Source organism: Astyanax mexicanus, chromosome 2 (assembly GCF_023375975.1).
Source record: "Astyanax mexicanus isolate ESR-SI-001 chromosome 2, AstMex3_surface, whole genome shotgun sequence".
Classification (NCBI taxonomy): Eukaryota; Metazoa; Chordata; class Actinopteri; order Characiformes; family Acestrorhamphidae; genus Astyanax; species Astyanax mexicanus.
Window position 1 is genome coordinate 18831551 of NC_064409.1, and position 16251 is coordinate 18847801.

The 16251-nt window shown below is 41.5% G+C and overlaps 1 protein-coding gene across 10 annotated transcripts in view; it reads right to left on the bottom strand.

The window, feature by feature from the left end:
- celsr1a (cadherin EGF LAG seven-pass G-type receptor 1a) overlaps positions 1–16251 on the bottom strand; it is a 140268-nt gene that overhangs the window by 74719 nt on the left and 49298 nt on the right. For all 10 annotated transcript variants that reach the window (XM_022671340.2, XM_022671339.2, XM_049473648.1 and 7 more), the window contains exons 2-5: positions 10192–10830; positions 6158–6380; positions 4055–4170; positions 1727–1815 (exon numbers count right to left, since the gene is read on the bottom strand). In XM_022671340.2, coding sequence (XP_022527061.2) covers positions 1727–1815; positions 4055–4170; positions 6158–6380; positions 10192–10830 — 1067 coding nt within the window. The remainder of the gene's footprint in view (positions 1–1726; positions 1816–4054; positions 4171–6157; positions 6381–10191; positions 10831–16251) is intronic.

Consider the following 16251-nt stretch of genomic DNA (forward strand, 5'->3'; position numbering starts at 1 on the left):
ACACTAATAAAGAGACAGTAATTTAGTGTGAAGAATCTTTAAATTGATTAAGAATCTTTACATCAAGTGATGATTCTTTAAAATTTCATGCAACTGATTCAAAAAGCCGTGTCAGTACCAAATTTTTTAAAGACTGTACACAATTGAATGCAGGTATTTTGATAAAAACAAAAATTTTCCATTAATCTGCCTGGTAGCTTCTCTAACCTCACTGCACCTGTTGGAAAATCCCTCCTTTGTGGGTGGAGCTTGGCTACGTCAACGTAAATCAGCACAAGAAAGAGCACGTTAGCTTCTTAGCAGGATGTAAACATGGCACCACTACTGAAATACGAGCGCTCATCATTGTCTCAGGCTCTAAGAGTGACCCCCTCACTTGGAGCAGGATAATACTCTTCAAGAAACATAAACCGTATCCCGGCCCTGTGTTCATAACCAAGCTTAAGACTGAATCGGGTCCAGGAACGCCCTTCATCTAAACCTGTACATATCTGTTGCATAAACTAGAGATGAAAAGCTGATCCAAGTTCAGCGCCAGGACTGTAATACTGTAAGTGTGTGAAATATGAGCCAGCCACTGGTACACTGAAGGATGGAGCTTGGCACTTCCCAATGGCGTGTTCAGTGTCTGATATTGTACGGTCAGAGGAAAGAGGAATCAAAGGAAAGTAAAAAGACGCTTGTGCCCTTTGTGGCGGAAGCCAGCGAGACCTTTCTCCAACTTCAGACAAACACAGTGGCCTCCAGACAGTGTATTATCTTTTTTTCAACGCTGTTTATTAGCTTTCTTATAAGCAGGGATGGAGATGAGGTCCAAAGGTTGGCAGACATCTGCTCATACAACAGTCTTTTGAAATCAAGGGTGGGCTTGAGCCAAGAATTTGAAAAGGTGGTACAATAAAGTATCTAAAAGCTTATCTAGTCCCTGTAGAGAAGTAGTATAGCCAACAGACAGACTCGTTGGAGCAGATCTATAAACATGAACTTATTGGAGCACTCCAGAATTGAGCTGTGAAGCAGTGGAACTGACTCTTTTATTCAATGAATACAATCAAATATTCATAGCAATATTTCAAAGTAGAAAGCCAGTAGAGGAAGTATTTCCATCAAAAGCAGGATAAACTCTTTTTAAATACCCTTGATTTCAGGTTAGTAGCTAATGCTAATACTACTCCAGTCTCAAGTCTTAGTGCTGGAGAACTAAACTATAGAATGGAACTGAAGAATTCTGCTGACAGCAGAATTCATATATAAGATGCAGATTGAGAAAATTAAAGGATTTTTATTGCAAAAATACAGCAGTGATATATACTTAGCTCTGGCACTTCAGCTCAAAGTTACATTAAGGAGATCCTGTGCTGGAGGGATTTATAGACCTCACCTTGATGCTTAGAAGAAAGCAAAATGACCTTATGTGTGGCTCATTCTACTGGCAATGTTCATGTGAAAAATCACATCTGACCCCTGTATCAGCAAGTTTGGCAAAAATGCCAAATTTAGTTATAGTTTGGAGAAAATGCATTTGATGCTCATTAACCCCTAATAAGTCATGTTACAATAAACCTGTTGATGTTACAATAAACACTTTCTAACACTTACTGTAGCATTCAGTAACTGAGTGATTCAGTAATCAATAGCCAAGAGTCTCGTAAGTCTTCCAAGGACACATCAGCAAGTGTGTGCAGTGGCTGAAAATGAACAGAAAGGCCAGCAGGCAGCCTCTTACCTTGTTGTAGTAATGCAGCTGAACAGAATGCCACTGGCCGTCACTAACTCCACCATGTACGAAAGGAGCCACAGTGGTTTTAGTCTCTCCTGAGGAATAAAGGAAAAGATCACTGTCAAGCTAAATTTCTTCTATGGAAATTAAACTTACAATCCCAAAATGCCATTAAGTAGCGGTTAAACAAGTTTATACTGGTTTTGTTGGAGCAACTGCTCCAGGAAAGCCTTGTACTAGATTTTGGAGAATAAGTGTGAGGATTGCTGCGAGGATTTGATTGCATTCAAGGACAAAAATATTAGTGAGGTCAGAACGGTCACATAATTTCCTGCATCTCTTGCTCTAGCAATACTCTCCGGTCTAGTAGAAATTCTTCCCTGGACAGTAAAGACAGTTGCTCCCTCTCCTTTTAAAAATGATTACCAATTTGTATCCCCTTTTTCTCCACAATTTACAAGGTCAATTACTCAACCCACTCATTAGGACTCCCCCTATTACTAGTAATGCCACAACACAAGAAGGATGAAGACTAGCACACGCCTCCTCCAACACATGTGAAGTCAGACTCTGCCTCTTTTTGAGTAGCATCACAGAGCGCTCGGAGGAAAGTGCAGCGACTTGGTTCCAATACATCAGCTCTCAGACTCCTTGTGTTGATCGACATCACCCTTTGGAGTGATGAGGCGCCATCTACCCACCCAGAGAGAGCAAGGCCAATTGTGCTCTCTCGGGGCTCTGGCAGCTGATAGCAAGCTGCATGACCGGGATTCAAGCCAGCATTCTACTGATCATAGTGGCAGCGCTTAGCCTGCTGGACCACTCGAAGCCTGTATAAACTCTTTTTAGTAATCCTTTATTTCAGAAGAAACAAATGAATGAGAATGAATAAGCAATTGTCCCAATACTTTTGTCCATATATTGCATCTCAATAATCAATAGCTTCTTGTGCTTCTTCATTACACTTCTATGAAACGTGTCCCTCTTTGCCTGTTGTTGCTGTCTTTTGTCTGCTCAGTAATAACACGCTGGTTCAGTCTGGAGTCATGTAGTGGCAAAAGCACAAAGCAGGCTCACACAGTGGCAATCCATCATGCATGCTAGTGGCAGGGATTTCTCCTCCATCAATAGAGTTCATTCACATGCTTATGGAGCACCCTCGACAGAGATTTACACTGGCTTTACAGCCATATTTACCAAGGGCAGGAGCCGCTCGACAGGCGCTCACAAAATAATCAGTAAACAGTAACCAAACAGCACAGGCTGATCCACGAGGTATCTCAACAGGGCTCTCGAGAGGTGCTCTCAGCAGTTTCTTCATTAATTTTAGGTTTAACATAATCTCCTGCTTGCGGAAGTTGGTGGGCCTTTATTGTAGTGGAAGAAAATGCCATGCTGGGCTCTTAAAGCTCTGTGGTTACAACACAGACAACAAACCACACAATATGGTGCTGCTATTGCCTGTTTTTGTGTGGGGATATTTATGAGGGTGGGGATAGGTGGGGTTATGATTCTGTAGAAAACAGTGGTGACATCAGAGAAATCCACTCACACAGCTACTATGGATTCAACACTGAAGAAAAGACCATCTGTGCACATATTGGGCATATTTGTAGGCATAAACTCATAACATCTTATGGTCTTATGGTGTGATGTGATGTGAGGGTGGGGCAACTGTAACTGTAAACCAATAAATAAAGTGCACCGCTGTGGTAGATTTTCAGATAAAACCAAACAACCATTGTCTCTTCCAATATTCCAAATATTTCTTTACAGAATTGATCCTAATCCTAAATGTACTCAACCCAACCTATTTGTCCGACTGAAGATAGATAGCATTAAATCATATTTTTTTCCCTGTGTGAATTTACAGTTACTGTGCAGCTAGCTGTGCAACTCAGGTCAGTTAGCTAATTTAAAGTAAATTATTACATTCTTTTTTAATAACCAATAACCAAAACTGCTTTTCTCAGTTGATAAAGAGAAAACAAATATTCAAATTTCCATGACGTTTCCAAAATTTTATGGGTGTTTTAATTTTTCCAAAATATATCCAGCACTGAAAATTTTCAAGGTTTTTCATGTCTGTATGAACCCTGTCTTTGTTATAAAAGCTTATAATGTGCTATTCATGATGTACTATTATTTATTATGAAAACATAAAGAACTTCAGGTGACTAAAACAGTAGTAGATTTACTTAACTGTGTACTTTTTCTATATTTTGTGTATTTTCACAAAATTCATTCATTCAAAAAGGCAAACTATGAGATATTGTATCATATTGTAACGTAAACAGGCTGTAAAAAAAAATAACAGCAACTTCAGAGACGCACCTGCTGAGAAGGTGAGCTGGATCTGCTCATCAATGATCTCCACAGCGATGAAGTCGTGCTTCTCGTTAAAGCGGCCGTTGTAAAGAAGCAGGGCATTTGTCTCTCGGGTGGCAAACCTGGAATGACAGAACAGCAGATTCAGTATCAGAATTAAAGAAGAACAGAGCAACAGCTACCCTATCATTATACAGTTTTATTGACCATTTTAGACTCCAAGTTTCTACATATTCTACCTCTACCTCGTCCTGTATATCTGGTCAGTGCTGGTCCCAAGGCAGTCCCTATTCACTGATTTAGTACCAGATGGACTAATATCATCCCATGTAAATCCACAAAGCACATCTCTTAATTAATTGGCCTTAATTAGTGATGGGAAAGAGTGAGAACCATCCTACCCACCCAGAATGCACGGCAAATTGCAGTCCACCCAATCCCCCAGAAATGTCACCATATGCTCTGGGTCAAATCTCATTTGAAATAAAAAAATTAGATTCATCTGCCCATATTTGCTTATTCCACTGTAAATCGTGAATCATTATCATCAATTGGCATCGTGAATCAGTATTGTGAATCAGTACCATAAATCAAATCGAACCATCGAGTGTAAAGTAATCTGACTTCACATAAACTAGTGCTGAGGTACTTAAATCAGAGACAAATGATAAAACACAGGGAAGGAGTAAGACAGGAGGCGAGGAGGAAGGCGCAAGAGGAAATCAGCGTAAGACCGGTGGTCCTGAGACAGGAAGTGGCTTCTCTGGCATGGGCGGCCCCGCCCCGGCCCGCGGCGGAGAGGGCAGAGGAGTCAGGGCGCAGCTGCCAGAGGAGGCGCTCTGCAGGAAGACCCGGTCAACCAAGCAAAACACTGATAGGCTCTCTCAACACGGACCCCATCCTGTTTTCAGCCGCTGCAGGGGAGCCCACATATTTCTCCATTGACCCTTACTGGACATTTATTACGCTGGATACGCTACCTCTGACTTAAAAGGAACTCCGGTTAGTCAGGAGAACGCTTAGATAAACAGACAAATTAATCAATTTGATGCACTGCCGTAAGAACCGAGCCAACAATGGACATGAAAAATGTTCTTTACAGTACTGCCTAGCTCAGCATTCTTATTATTACCGTCAATCCGAACAAAAGAGACAAATCTCTGCATGGGAAAACAACTAATAAAGTCTGATTGTAATTATTTGCCATTATTTCTAACAAACATTGTTTTTCTTTCTGTACATTTGCTTGTACATTCAATGTACACTAATCTGTCCGACCATCTCTCTCAAACTGTGGATCCATAACGTAGCAATTAAGCAGCCCACTGGAGTTTTCTCCCAGCAGGCCTGACTGACAGGCCCTTATACTGTCACACTCTTGTTTCTCTTAGAAAAGAAAATCCAGCAGAACCAACCCAGATCTGTAAAATAAGCCAGTTCCAAAACCATCAAACTGTTACATAACAGTCTTGACTTATGTATATAAACTCCACCTGTGAGAGAAACCCCTCATCAAAGCTAGTGAACAGAAATACACAATGGTAATATGTTGATACTAGAAAGCAGCTCATCATCTTCAGATTTTAATAGTTATGGGATTATGTGCCTTATGCTAGCAGTTTTCCTGTGCCGCAGAAATGGAGCTCAATCTAGGCTTTTTATTTCAATTATTTACTTAAAAAAGTGAAAAAGTTTAAAAATTAATGAAAATCCATTTTTGGCATGAGTTTTGTCCAGTTTTGGTAAAAAAAAGATTTTTTGATGCATAAAACAAAAAAATTACAATAAATTTCAAATTGTAATTTGTAATTGTGGTTCGGGCATCTGGTCAGAATGCCTCCTGAGCGCCTCCCTGGCGAGGTGTTTCAGGCATATGAGACTCGAAGGAGACCCCAAGAAGGGATTTTATCTCTCTGCTGGCCTGAGAACACCTAGTTATCCCCCAGAAGAGCTAGAAAAGGTAGCTGGGGAGAGAGAGGTCTGGGCCTCTTTGCTTAGGCTGCTGCCCCCACGACCCGGACCCCTGGATAAGTGGTAGAAGATGAATGGATGGATCGACAAAACAGTTAAAACAATGGTAAAAATACGCCCTTGACTTATGCTGCTTACATGAAGGAGATGGTGAAGTGGAACCTCTGCCTCAGGCCTCTGAAGGTGATGAAGGACTGTCCCGGGAAACTGCGGGTGGTCATCTCACAGTAGGGCTTCTCGAACTCGCCTGACGGGCACTGGCAGATGAAGCCTCCCACCAGTAGGTCCACACACTTGCCTCCGTTCTTACACACGCCTGGCACACAGCGGCCTGAGCGGGAATTCACCTCACAGTGCTCACCTGCAACAGAAATGGTACATTCAGATACAGACAGACAGATAATCCCAGAAAATTTACCAATTTAATCCAGGAATTCAATCTATACTACTTTTTTTAAATGGTTATGGACACACCTTCCAATGAATGCAGGATTCACCTATTGTTGCACAAAGTACTGCCAATACAATAAGACTCTTCTGACAAACCAAATTAACATGAACCTATTGGCACAGTGCCTAATGCCAAGTGTGGGCCATTTAGTGGGGTATAAACCCCCCTTGCATTGAGTTCTGACACAGTGTAACTGTGTTCTCTGGAATGATGATGATGATGGTGCTAGACCAATTGATTTTGGCATGAGTTCAGAAGTTGGGGATGATTAATTGAGGAACTTTTCAGGGATCATCCCTTTGAAACCACAGAGGAACCTCTCAATGTGCTTTGTAAAACCTTTAAGATTTTCTTTTTTAGTCTAGTGGGAAACTAGAAAGGCCTTTCATGGATATAGACGTGGCAGTTACTCCAAAAAAGAAGGATTAACTCCTTTAAAACTGTTAAAACCCTTGATTTCCTCAGAAACAATAAATACACAGGTGTCCCAATATTACCGGTGCCAGCAAATATTACTGGCTCTAGTCTTATGTACTCTGCACTACGGATGTTCTCAAGCTTCAGTTTCAGCTCTTCATCTTCACCGGCTCCGGTCATACCAGCTCTACGGATAGACGTCCAGCCATTCAGAGTTATGTATCAACCATTATCCTGACAAGATCTGGACAGGGGCAGGTATGCAAGGAGAAGGGGACAGGATGGTCGTCCCCGCGCTGGTAATGACCCGCGCTTTCCTCGGGATAATCCTCTTTCTCTGTGGGAATTAGCCAGATACATTTCCCCTTAATGTGAGAAAGCGAGAGCGAGGGAGACATCGAGCGTCCCGGCTGTCATCGGCGCTATAATGACCACAGGCTAACCGGAGTTGACCTTCAAAGCCCAGGGTGCGATTAGAGTGAGGAGGAGGAGATGATTAGATGGTAATTGTCCTCGATAAGGAAGTGAACAGGGGGTGAGGAGGGGCAGGAGGGTGAGTGAGCCCCGTATCAGATACTCAGGAGTTATGAGGGAGCCTAGTGTCTGGAGAATGTGGGTAAGTTGCTTCAGTGAAGATGGGAGAATGACCCTCCAGGAGGTGGTGAATGGAATCAATCAAACTGTGGGAGTCAAATTTCAATGTGTTTTAGACTCTTATGAGCTTCTGATTCACTTTCAGCTTGTTTTTGGCTGCTGTACTATAGCTGAAGGTAGTAAGCATACTTTTTTAATCTTCTTTCACCCGGTTCTTTAAAAGTCAAGAACCCAAAGGACCACCACAAAGTGAGTAGCTTTTATTTGGGTGCTGGGTCATTCTCAGCACTGCTGTGAAGTTGGTATGGTGGTGGTTCAAGGGGATTAGACACAGCCATGCTGCTGGAGTTTTTAAACATTTCAGAGTCGCTTCTCGACTGAGAATATTCTACCAACAGTGTCTTGGGGGCAGCATCCTGTTTCTACTGATGAAGGACTAGAAGATGACAAAACGAACTTGTGCAGCAAGAGATGAGCTTCTGTCTCTGACTTTACTTTATCTACAGTAAAGTCTAGCAGTTAAAGTGAAGCAGTTAGGTAGGACAGTCTAATAAAGTGAACAGTGAGTGAACACAGTGTTTAAAAACTCAAGCAGCACTGCTGCATCTGATCCACTCGTTCCAGCACAACACACACTAACTACCACCACGCCAATCAGTGTCTTTGATGAGAGTGACCCACCTCTAGGTGGTCTATCCTATGGGGTCAGGGTGAAAGGAGAATAGTAATAATAAAGTATGCAGAGAAACAGATACAGGACTGCAGTCTGTATTTATAAATCTACAAAGTGCTCCTATATATGTGTAGCTCTGTGTAGCTGATAAGATGGACAGTGAGTGTAGAAACAGGGAGGGGGTGTTAATGGATGTTAATGACTGGTTGGTTTATTTGAGCTGAATAAGAACTAAAGAATCATTGTTATTAGAGTGTGTTTCAGCACCACGCATTGAAGGTAATGGATTGAACTGACTAATCTAACCTTAGCTTGTCTTCAACATTTACTGTGTGGAGGCAGCATTCCTCCTACTCCTCTCCTTTCAAAACACATCCTGTGTCAGATCAGGGGTCACCATGCTCTGATAACCCAGGCACAGCCTCCACAAAGCACACTCAAAGACTGTAGAGTAGAGTTGCGTATACGTATCCAAATTGACATTGGATTTTTGCTGATGTAGATGTTTTATTTATTTTTTTTATTTCTATTCCCAATTTCCACGGGACTCCCCCTATTCCCCACTCATTAGGACTCCCCCTGTCACTAGTGATGCCCCAACACACCAGGAGAGTGAAGACTAGCACATGCCTCCTCCGATACATGTGAAGTCAGCCACCACCTCTTTTTGAACTGCTGCTGATGTAGCATTGCCGAATAGCATCACAGGAAAGTGCAGCGACTCGGTTCCGATACGTCAGCTCACAGACGCCTTGTGCTAGATGACATCACCCTTTGGAGAGATGTGTGGAAAGAGCACCATCTACCCAGCCAGAGAGGAAGGCCAATTTTATTCCCTCAGGGCTCCGCCAACTGATGGCAAGCTACATAGACAGGATTCGTACTGGGATGTGGATTTTTAACATCCTAGCATTTTTTTTACTGGAAGAGAACGCAATTGGTATACAGTACAGCTGCAGCTATATTCCACATTTTCCACGACCAAGTAGTTGACTGAAGTAGTTTAATCTTATTCACTTATTCCCAGTTTTTGACCATTTTCACACAAACCACTTTGAAGGGTTAATCTCTTAATATGTAACACCAACTCTGGGCCATTTTCACACCTATACTCCTGCTCTATCCAACTGCTCTAGATCTCCTGTATAGTGGTCTCCAACCCTCCTCCTGGAGAGCTTCCTTCATTCAGGTTTCTATTCAGTGCTTAGTAATTGGATTCAGCAATTATTTGGATCAAGTTAAGTGGATTAGGGCTAGATCCAAAGTCTACAGGAAGGTAGTTCTCCAGGATCAGGAATGAAGACCACTGCTTTAGACTAATCCTACATTACTTTTTTACTGATTTTACATGACTTTAATTTATCTCTGGTACCACTTGCTGTGATAGTAGCATACTGCTGAGATGCTCAACTCTTGTAGTGTCTGGTGGCAGTTCCAATGATTTATGCTGTTGCTACTAAGTTACAAACCTTTTAGTGTTTTATATAAAATCTAGAATTCTAAACTTTCTTTATTTACTAAAAATCAACTTTTCTTAACCTTTTCTCACATTGGGTTTCAAACCATTTTGTAAAGTTTTGAAAAAAAAAAAAAAAAGAGTAATGCCAGGTTCACACTACACAATTTTAGGCCAGTTTTTCAGTTGCAGTTTTTTTTATCGCCGACAACATCTTTGTTTCGAGGCAAATCAGGGATCACTCGGTGCTCGCACAGTTGCGCAGTGTAAATTACTGAAATACACTTGCCGACTTACCAACTGATCGCTGACCAGTCGCATACGCCTGGCAAATATTTGGCATGCTAGATATCTGACCCAGTCAGTGACTGGGAGTCAGAAGCAGTGGCTACATACTGCCATTGGAATTACCAGAGAAAGAGAGGGGGTACACAGGTCCAAAACACACCCCTGCATAACCAGAGCCTTGCACCAGTCACGTAGTGTGAACAGCACAATGACTGATGGCTCAAAAGGTCATGAAGTGTAAACCTGGCATAAAGGGATTAGAAGCAGAGCAAATAGATATAACAAAAACTTACCAGTGAAGTCCTCAAGACACTCGCATGTATATCCACCCTCTCGGCTCCTGCAGCGCCCGTTATTGCGGCAAGGTCCCGAGTAGCACAGGTCGATCTCCGTCTCGCAGTAGTCTCCGGTGAACCCAGCGGGGCATCGGCACCGCAGCCCATTGATTGGATGGATGGGCCTGAAGAGGACGGTGTCTGAGGCGATGAAGGGCGGAGAGCTGTCGAACTTCAGCACGGAAACGCACTTCATGTAGTTCTCGCAGGGCTCCCGCAGGCAGATGTTATCATCGAAGGGCAGCACACTCTGGCTGGAGATGTGTCTCAGCAGCGTCCGGTTCAGGTAGATCTGTTCCTGCAGTTCCTCAGAGGGGAAGAACCGTCCCGGGGCTGCACCAGGCAGCAGGGCTGAGAAGGTGACATTGAGGATGGAGCCGCCCACGTCGCTGTCGTTCTGCACGTTGAAGACGAAGACACCGTCGCGAGTGGTGGACAGCACGGCAGCTACGCCCTCAGCAAAAAGACCCAGCAGTGGAGACAGGAAGCGTTCCTGGGACATGTTCTCCAGGCGCACTGTTATGCTGTTGGTCAGCATGTCGTCGGTGATGATGGTGACGCGGAGTGTACACTGCGCTGTCACACGATGGAGGCCATCTGCAAGATGGGAAGACAGATTGAGCATTAATATTACCATCAATACAACTAGGTTATGCAAGGTCACAGAGAGAGAGCGCGCTCAGTCTGCCCTGGGGATATTGTCTTCAGAGGATGTAAGAGAGTTATTATATATGGTTGTCAGTTTTATCAGTGTAAAAGAATGAGCTACTGAGCTCTAAATTTCCCCTTCTGAAGTCTCCATTGCTCCACCAGCCGCTCGCTTTCAGTAACACTGATCCTCTTTTAGAAGCTGTACATGTGACGTAAGAACGTAAAGATGCATAAAAAAGCTACCCGACAGCCCAGGTTTTAGAAGGAATATATTAGGCTTAGCAGGGATGGCCGTTCCAGCATACTGGTACCATTAAACACAACATTTTGTCCCTTCTCCACTCAGAAATGCTTCTGCTTTCAGTTTAGAAACAAAATAATACGGACTGCCACTTTAAATTAAAGAGACGCCACACACAAATCCCACTGGTCAGTGCAGAGCCCTTAGGACACAACACTATAGGTAGTTTCTGACAAATGTATTGTCTGTTCTCGCACAAAAAAAAACTATAAAATGGAAGAAGTTTTTTTAGGAGACACCAGAGATGTTCAATATAATCTGGCCAGTATCGCAAGTATCTCATAATGTTAATATTTACCAGTTTCTCTTATTTAAAAGCAACACACTGATATTTTAATGTCTGAGACTTCTGAACTCCACTGTACAACAAGAATTCAATGTTAGCATTCACCAGCATAATTCCTATATCAGTGCATCCCTGCTTATTATGAATACAGTAATTAGCCTTGTATCTACATTGCACAACTAAAAAAACACTCTTCGTATGCTAAACATGTCTTGTCTGATCAACAACACCCGTAGTAACTCCTCCCTAACTACTGCTTTTGTGACATTTAAAACCAGTGGTCAGTAGTACATAGTGCTTACGAAAGTGAACTCTGAATGAACCCGGAGACAGCATTCCTCCTGCCTCTTAATAAAAATGACATAGTCTACACATAACTCGGGCAGGAACAGCGATGGAACAGTCGTGCCTTTGAGGAGCTGCGTAAAGCCTGCAATCATAATAATAAGACGAGAACATACCACCAGGTCTCACACTGGAGGGAGCAGCCAGGAACTGAGTTCCACTCTGTTACTACATAGACTGGAACGCGTAGCACAGGCTTCTGGCCCCCCCTTCATTACCACAGACAAACTGCGGGTGTTTCTCAACACCAAGAACGCAAAGAATGGACTTGTGTTACCTTGCAACAATGAACTGGTATGAGATTACTGTGTAATACTGTACATTCTAACGATAAAATGCGGCTCTCAAGTTAGTCACTATTATCCAAAGCTAACCAGCTTAGCTTAGGCTACCACAAAGAGCTGATGCTAAAAATACTGTATCACAAAATGTGAAGATATTTTTACAATACACAACATTTCTAATCATATTTTGACATGAAAAATTCATTATTACTCAAATAATGGATATTTGGGACAAAAAATCACTCCTGTTAATGGCACTCATTCCTGTTACTGGAACTCACTCCTGTTACTGGCACTAATTCATATTACTTTTTATGTTTTGAGTAACAGGAATTAAAGTATCAGGAATGAGCACATTCTAGTGATTTTCCGACAATTTGTATTTGTAACAAATAATATGGCCTTTATACAATTACATAGCACTAATTACACTTTTCTGTAATTAAAAAAAAAATTGGAGTTGGTTAGTGTTCCTTAAGAACTGATAATATCCACGATATATTCAATATTTATCATAATGATAAAATGTATCCCAATACCATAAAATACTGTCAAATTGCCCGGCCCTACAACCACTGCAGGGTTATAAATCCTCATGAATAAACATATAAAAATTCACTGTTTTTAATAAATTAAAAAAACTAAGATTTGAACAGCAAGTATAGCCAGGTAAAAACATTCTTGAGTAAAGGTGTAAGAAATTACTAATATATCGAAGTATTGTGATTTTTTTCCTTTTGCAATAATGTACAGATTTTAAATACACAGTATTGATTATTAATCAAATCTAATATAAGTCTATATGTAAAAACTGGTATCAGACATTTGTTCATTTAGTGGTAAAACCCCGCCAACTAGATCCCACTGTTCTGATTGGATAAATAGGAACATTTTTTTGTGGGTTTTTATATTATTCTATACACAAAAGACCCCCTTGATTACAACATATAGTGCAATATACTGCACTATATTGAATCGTAACCCCTGTATCATGACACGTATTGTATTTTTTTTTAATAGGGGTGGGAAAAATATTGATACTGTGATATATATTGCAACGTTTTTGGTTTCGATACATTATCAATATGTGGCATCAAAGATGGATATTTTTTATCGAAACATAGGTGCTCTAAACCAGGGGTGTCCAAACTTTTTTTGTTGGGGGCCAGAAGGAGAAATATATTTGAAGTCACGGGCCACAGACTCTATGATAAAACAAATAATGAAATATACCACTTTAAATAATTATTTTTTTCCTGATTATTTCATTTACACACCATTTTACTTGACCTACTATCTTTATCTTTGACAGTGTTGTGTAAACTAAGATTTTTCTGCCCTAGAAATGCGCACCCTCTCCGCTTTTAGACTCTTTGGCCCGTTTTTCTGCGTTAGAAATGCGCACTCTCTTCGCTTTTAGACTCTTCCCCCCCCCTTTTTTTCTGTGTTAGAAATGCGCACTCTCTTCGCTTTTAGACTCTTCCCCCCCCTTTTTTTCTGTGTTAGAAATGCGCACCCTCTCCGCTTTTAGACTTTTTTGACCCGTTTTTCTGCGCTAGAAATGCGCACCCTCTCCGCTTTTAGACTCTTTTACCCCGTTTCTGACACCTAGCGTTCAAACTTTGAGTCTAACATTATTAAAACCTGCTTAACAGCGGGCCAACTTTCATTCTATTCCTAAAATACCTCGCAGGCCGCTCCAAAGAAGGAAACGGGCCGCAAATGGCCTGCGGGCCGTAGTTTGGACACCCCTGCTCTAAACTCTCTAACACATGACCGTCTTTTAATTTAACTAAGTAAAAATACCGCTGTATTACTCCACATGATAAAGAATTTTGGTTGTTGTATTATAGAAAATTGACTAATTAAATAGCGCAGAATCACTGTATTGTGATATTATCGATATTGTGGGCACCCCTAATAATCACTAAGATCCTGCCAATACACTGCCCTATTCCTGAGTAATGGAACGCAACATGGGCAGCAGAAGATGAAGTCTGGCAAGAACACGAGGATGCAAAACACACAAGAACACATATTGAGAAGAGGCCCTGTCCTACACCACCTTGTGCAAGTAATCACTCTATTAATGTCTTAAGTGTGTGTGTGTGTGTGTGTATCAGTAAGTAAGCCCATCTCTCTGCTGCTTTCCTGGCTCACACCTTCTAACAACCCCACTTGGAACAGCATGCTAGGCTCTTGATGTCTTAATGCTGAGCCAGAATTCCTGCTCTGCAGAGGCTTAGCGGCCTGACTGGCTTTTTGATGCACCATCACACAGCGGGAACGGCATTAGCCAGGTGTGTTAGCCAGGAGGTCTGCTCCTGATCCCACTTCACACTTCACACCGCCTCGTGCTGTACAAACCGAACAAACGTTTCCTTGCAGAACAGAACAGCTCACTCACCGCCCCACTGAGAACCTCCAGATATTACTCACACTCAACCAAAGGCCTTAAATTTATATCAATGACCTAAAGACCGCTCACAACTGACAGCGGAGCAACTGGGGAACAGGTGGCGTATCTAATTAATACCCCGGCAAAACAAAGCAGCTCCTAAAGAGCTCTGAAACACAGTAGAGTAAGTGGAGTAAGTGGAGTCAGTTACGTAGCTCTGAACTGTCTCACAGTCATAAAGCAGCAGCGGGAGAAGGAGGAGGAGAAAAAGCTGTCACTGCCAGTAAAGATGACTCCGGTAGAATCTGGCCTGCTGCACCCTTTCATTCAGAAAGAGTTATTTCCTCTCCTGTACATATGATTTCCAACACTTCAAAGTTTTAAAAATGATCCTGCTTTTTGTGCCTGTATATGAGACTCCAAATAATCCTAACTTCCAAGAAAACAGTTCCCAATAAACTAAAAATTATCGTAAATTCCAAAGCATATCAAACAAACAAAAATAAACAATCCCCCCTCCAAAATATTCTTTATATATATGAAATCACCTTTCTCAAATATTTTAAATACCTGAATACAAAATATTAAACATGTCTGTTACTGGACAAAAGCCTAAAATCTGAGTCAAAATTTACAAATATACAATTAAAAACTTGAAAGAAAAATGATATATTTCAAACTATTAAACTGTTGTATTATTACTAGGGCTGTCAACTTTACAGTGTTAACACACGCGATTAATGTAAAAACCCTGTCTTTGCTGCTTCATGCTGTTTACATGTGCAGTAAAATGCAGCGTTCACTGCTCACACCTTTGTTGAACATCCCATTAAAAACACTATGCTTAAAAGCGCAGCGTCAAATTTTTTTGCGTTGTGTGTTAAAGACAGCTCTGACCAATCAGAGGAGATAATGCGCTCATGTGGTTTATTGGTGCACATTTTGGTACATTTAGGTTTGTGCCTGTGTGAAAGCAAATCAAACACAGGGAAAAAACGCTTTAAGTAAACTACATGTGTGAAAATGCCCCTTTATACTCATCAAATTAAGTTCTAATTTAGAAATCCCCTTAAACATACAAGTATGCATATACTAGTATACATTTTTGAATCGACTGACTACCTTGCAAATTTCCCCCCCAAAATTACACAAATATACAATCTAAAACATTAAGTTCATAAGGAAAATATAAAATTCTCATTAAATTATCCTAAAGCTGTGGTATTATTGAAGAGTTCTCGTTTACATATTTTTAAACCCTCTATAAGAGATTCCAAAAAAATGCACAAATTCTGATCCAAAATCCCCATATATTTCCCAAATTCCTGGAGAACTATTCTTCTTTTCAGCGTTGGTATTTCAGCTATGTGATAAGTGATAAACACACTATAGAGGGTGACTGAAGTCGAAGGGTATTGTTGGTACTGTTGACCGTGAGCCTGTGTGTGTGTTTGAACAATGAGGCTAATCAGCAAATAATGAGCCGTTAGCTCCCTATCAAACTTCCCTATCTTTCTCAAAGAGAGGCTCTGTATTTAATTTAACCTCTACAATGCCTGTGTGGGGTCCGCACCACTCTTTAACCCCCTGCTCTGAGTGAGGAGCGGCAGCAGGTGTGAGGGTGAGGTGCTGAGAGGTGAGGAGTGGACGAGTCTCATTGGAGGTGAGAGGTAAAATAGGGGTGAGAGAGAGAAAGAGGGAGAGGTTCAGTTACAGTGAGTCAGTGGTCCGCTACACACCTGCTGCTGCGCTT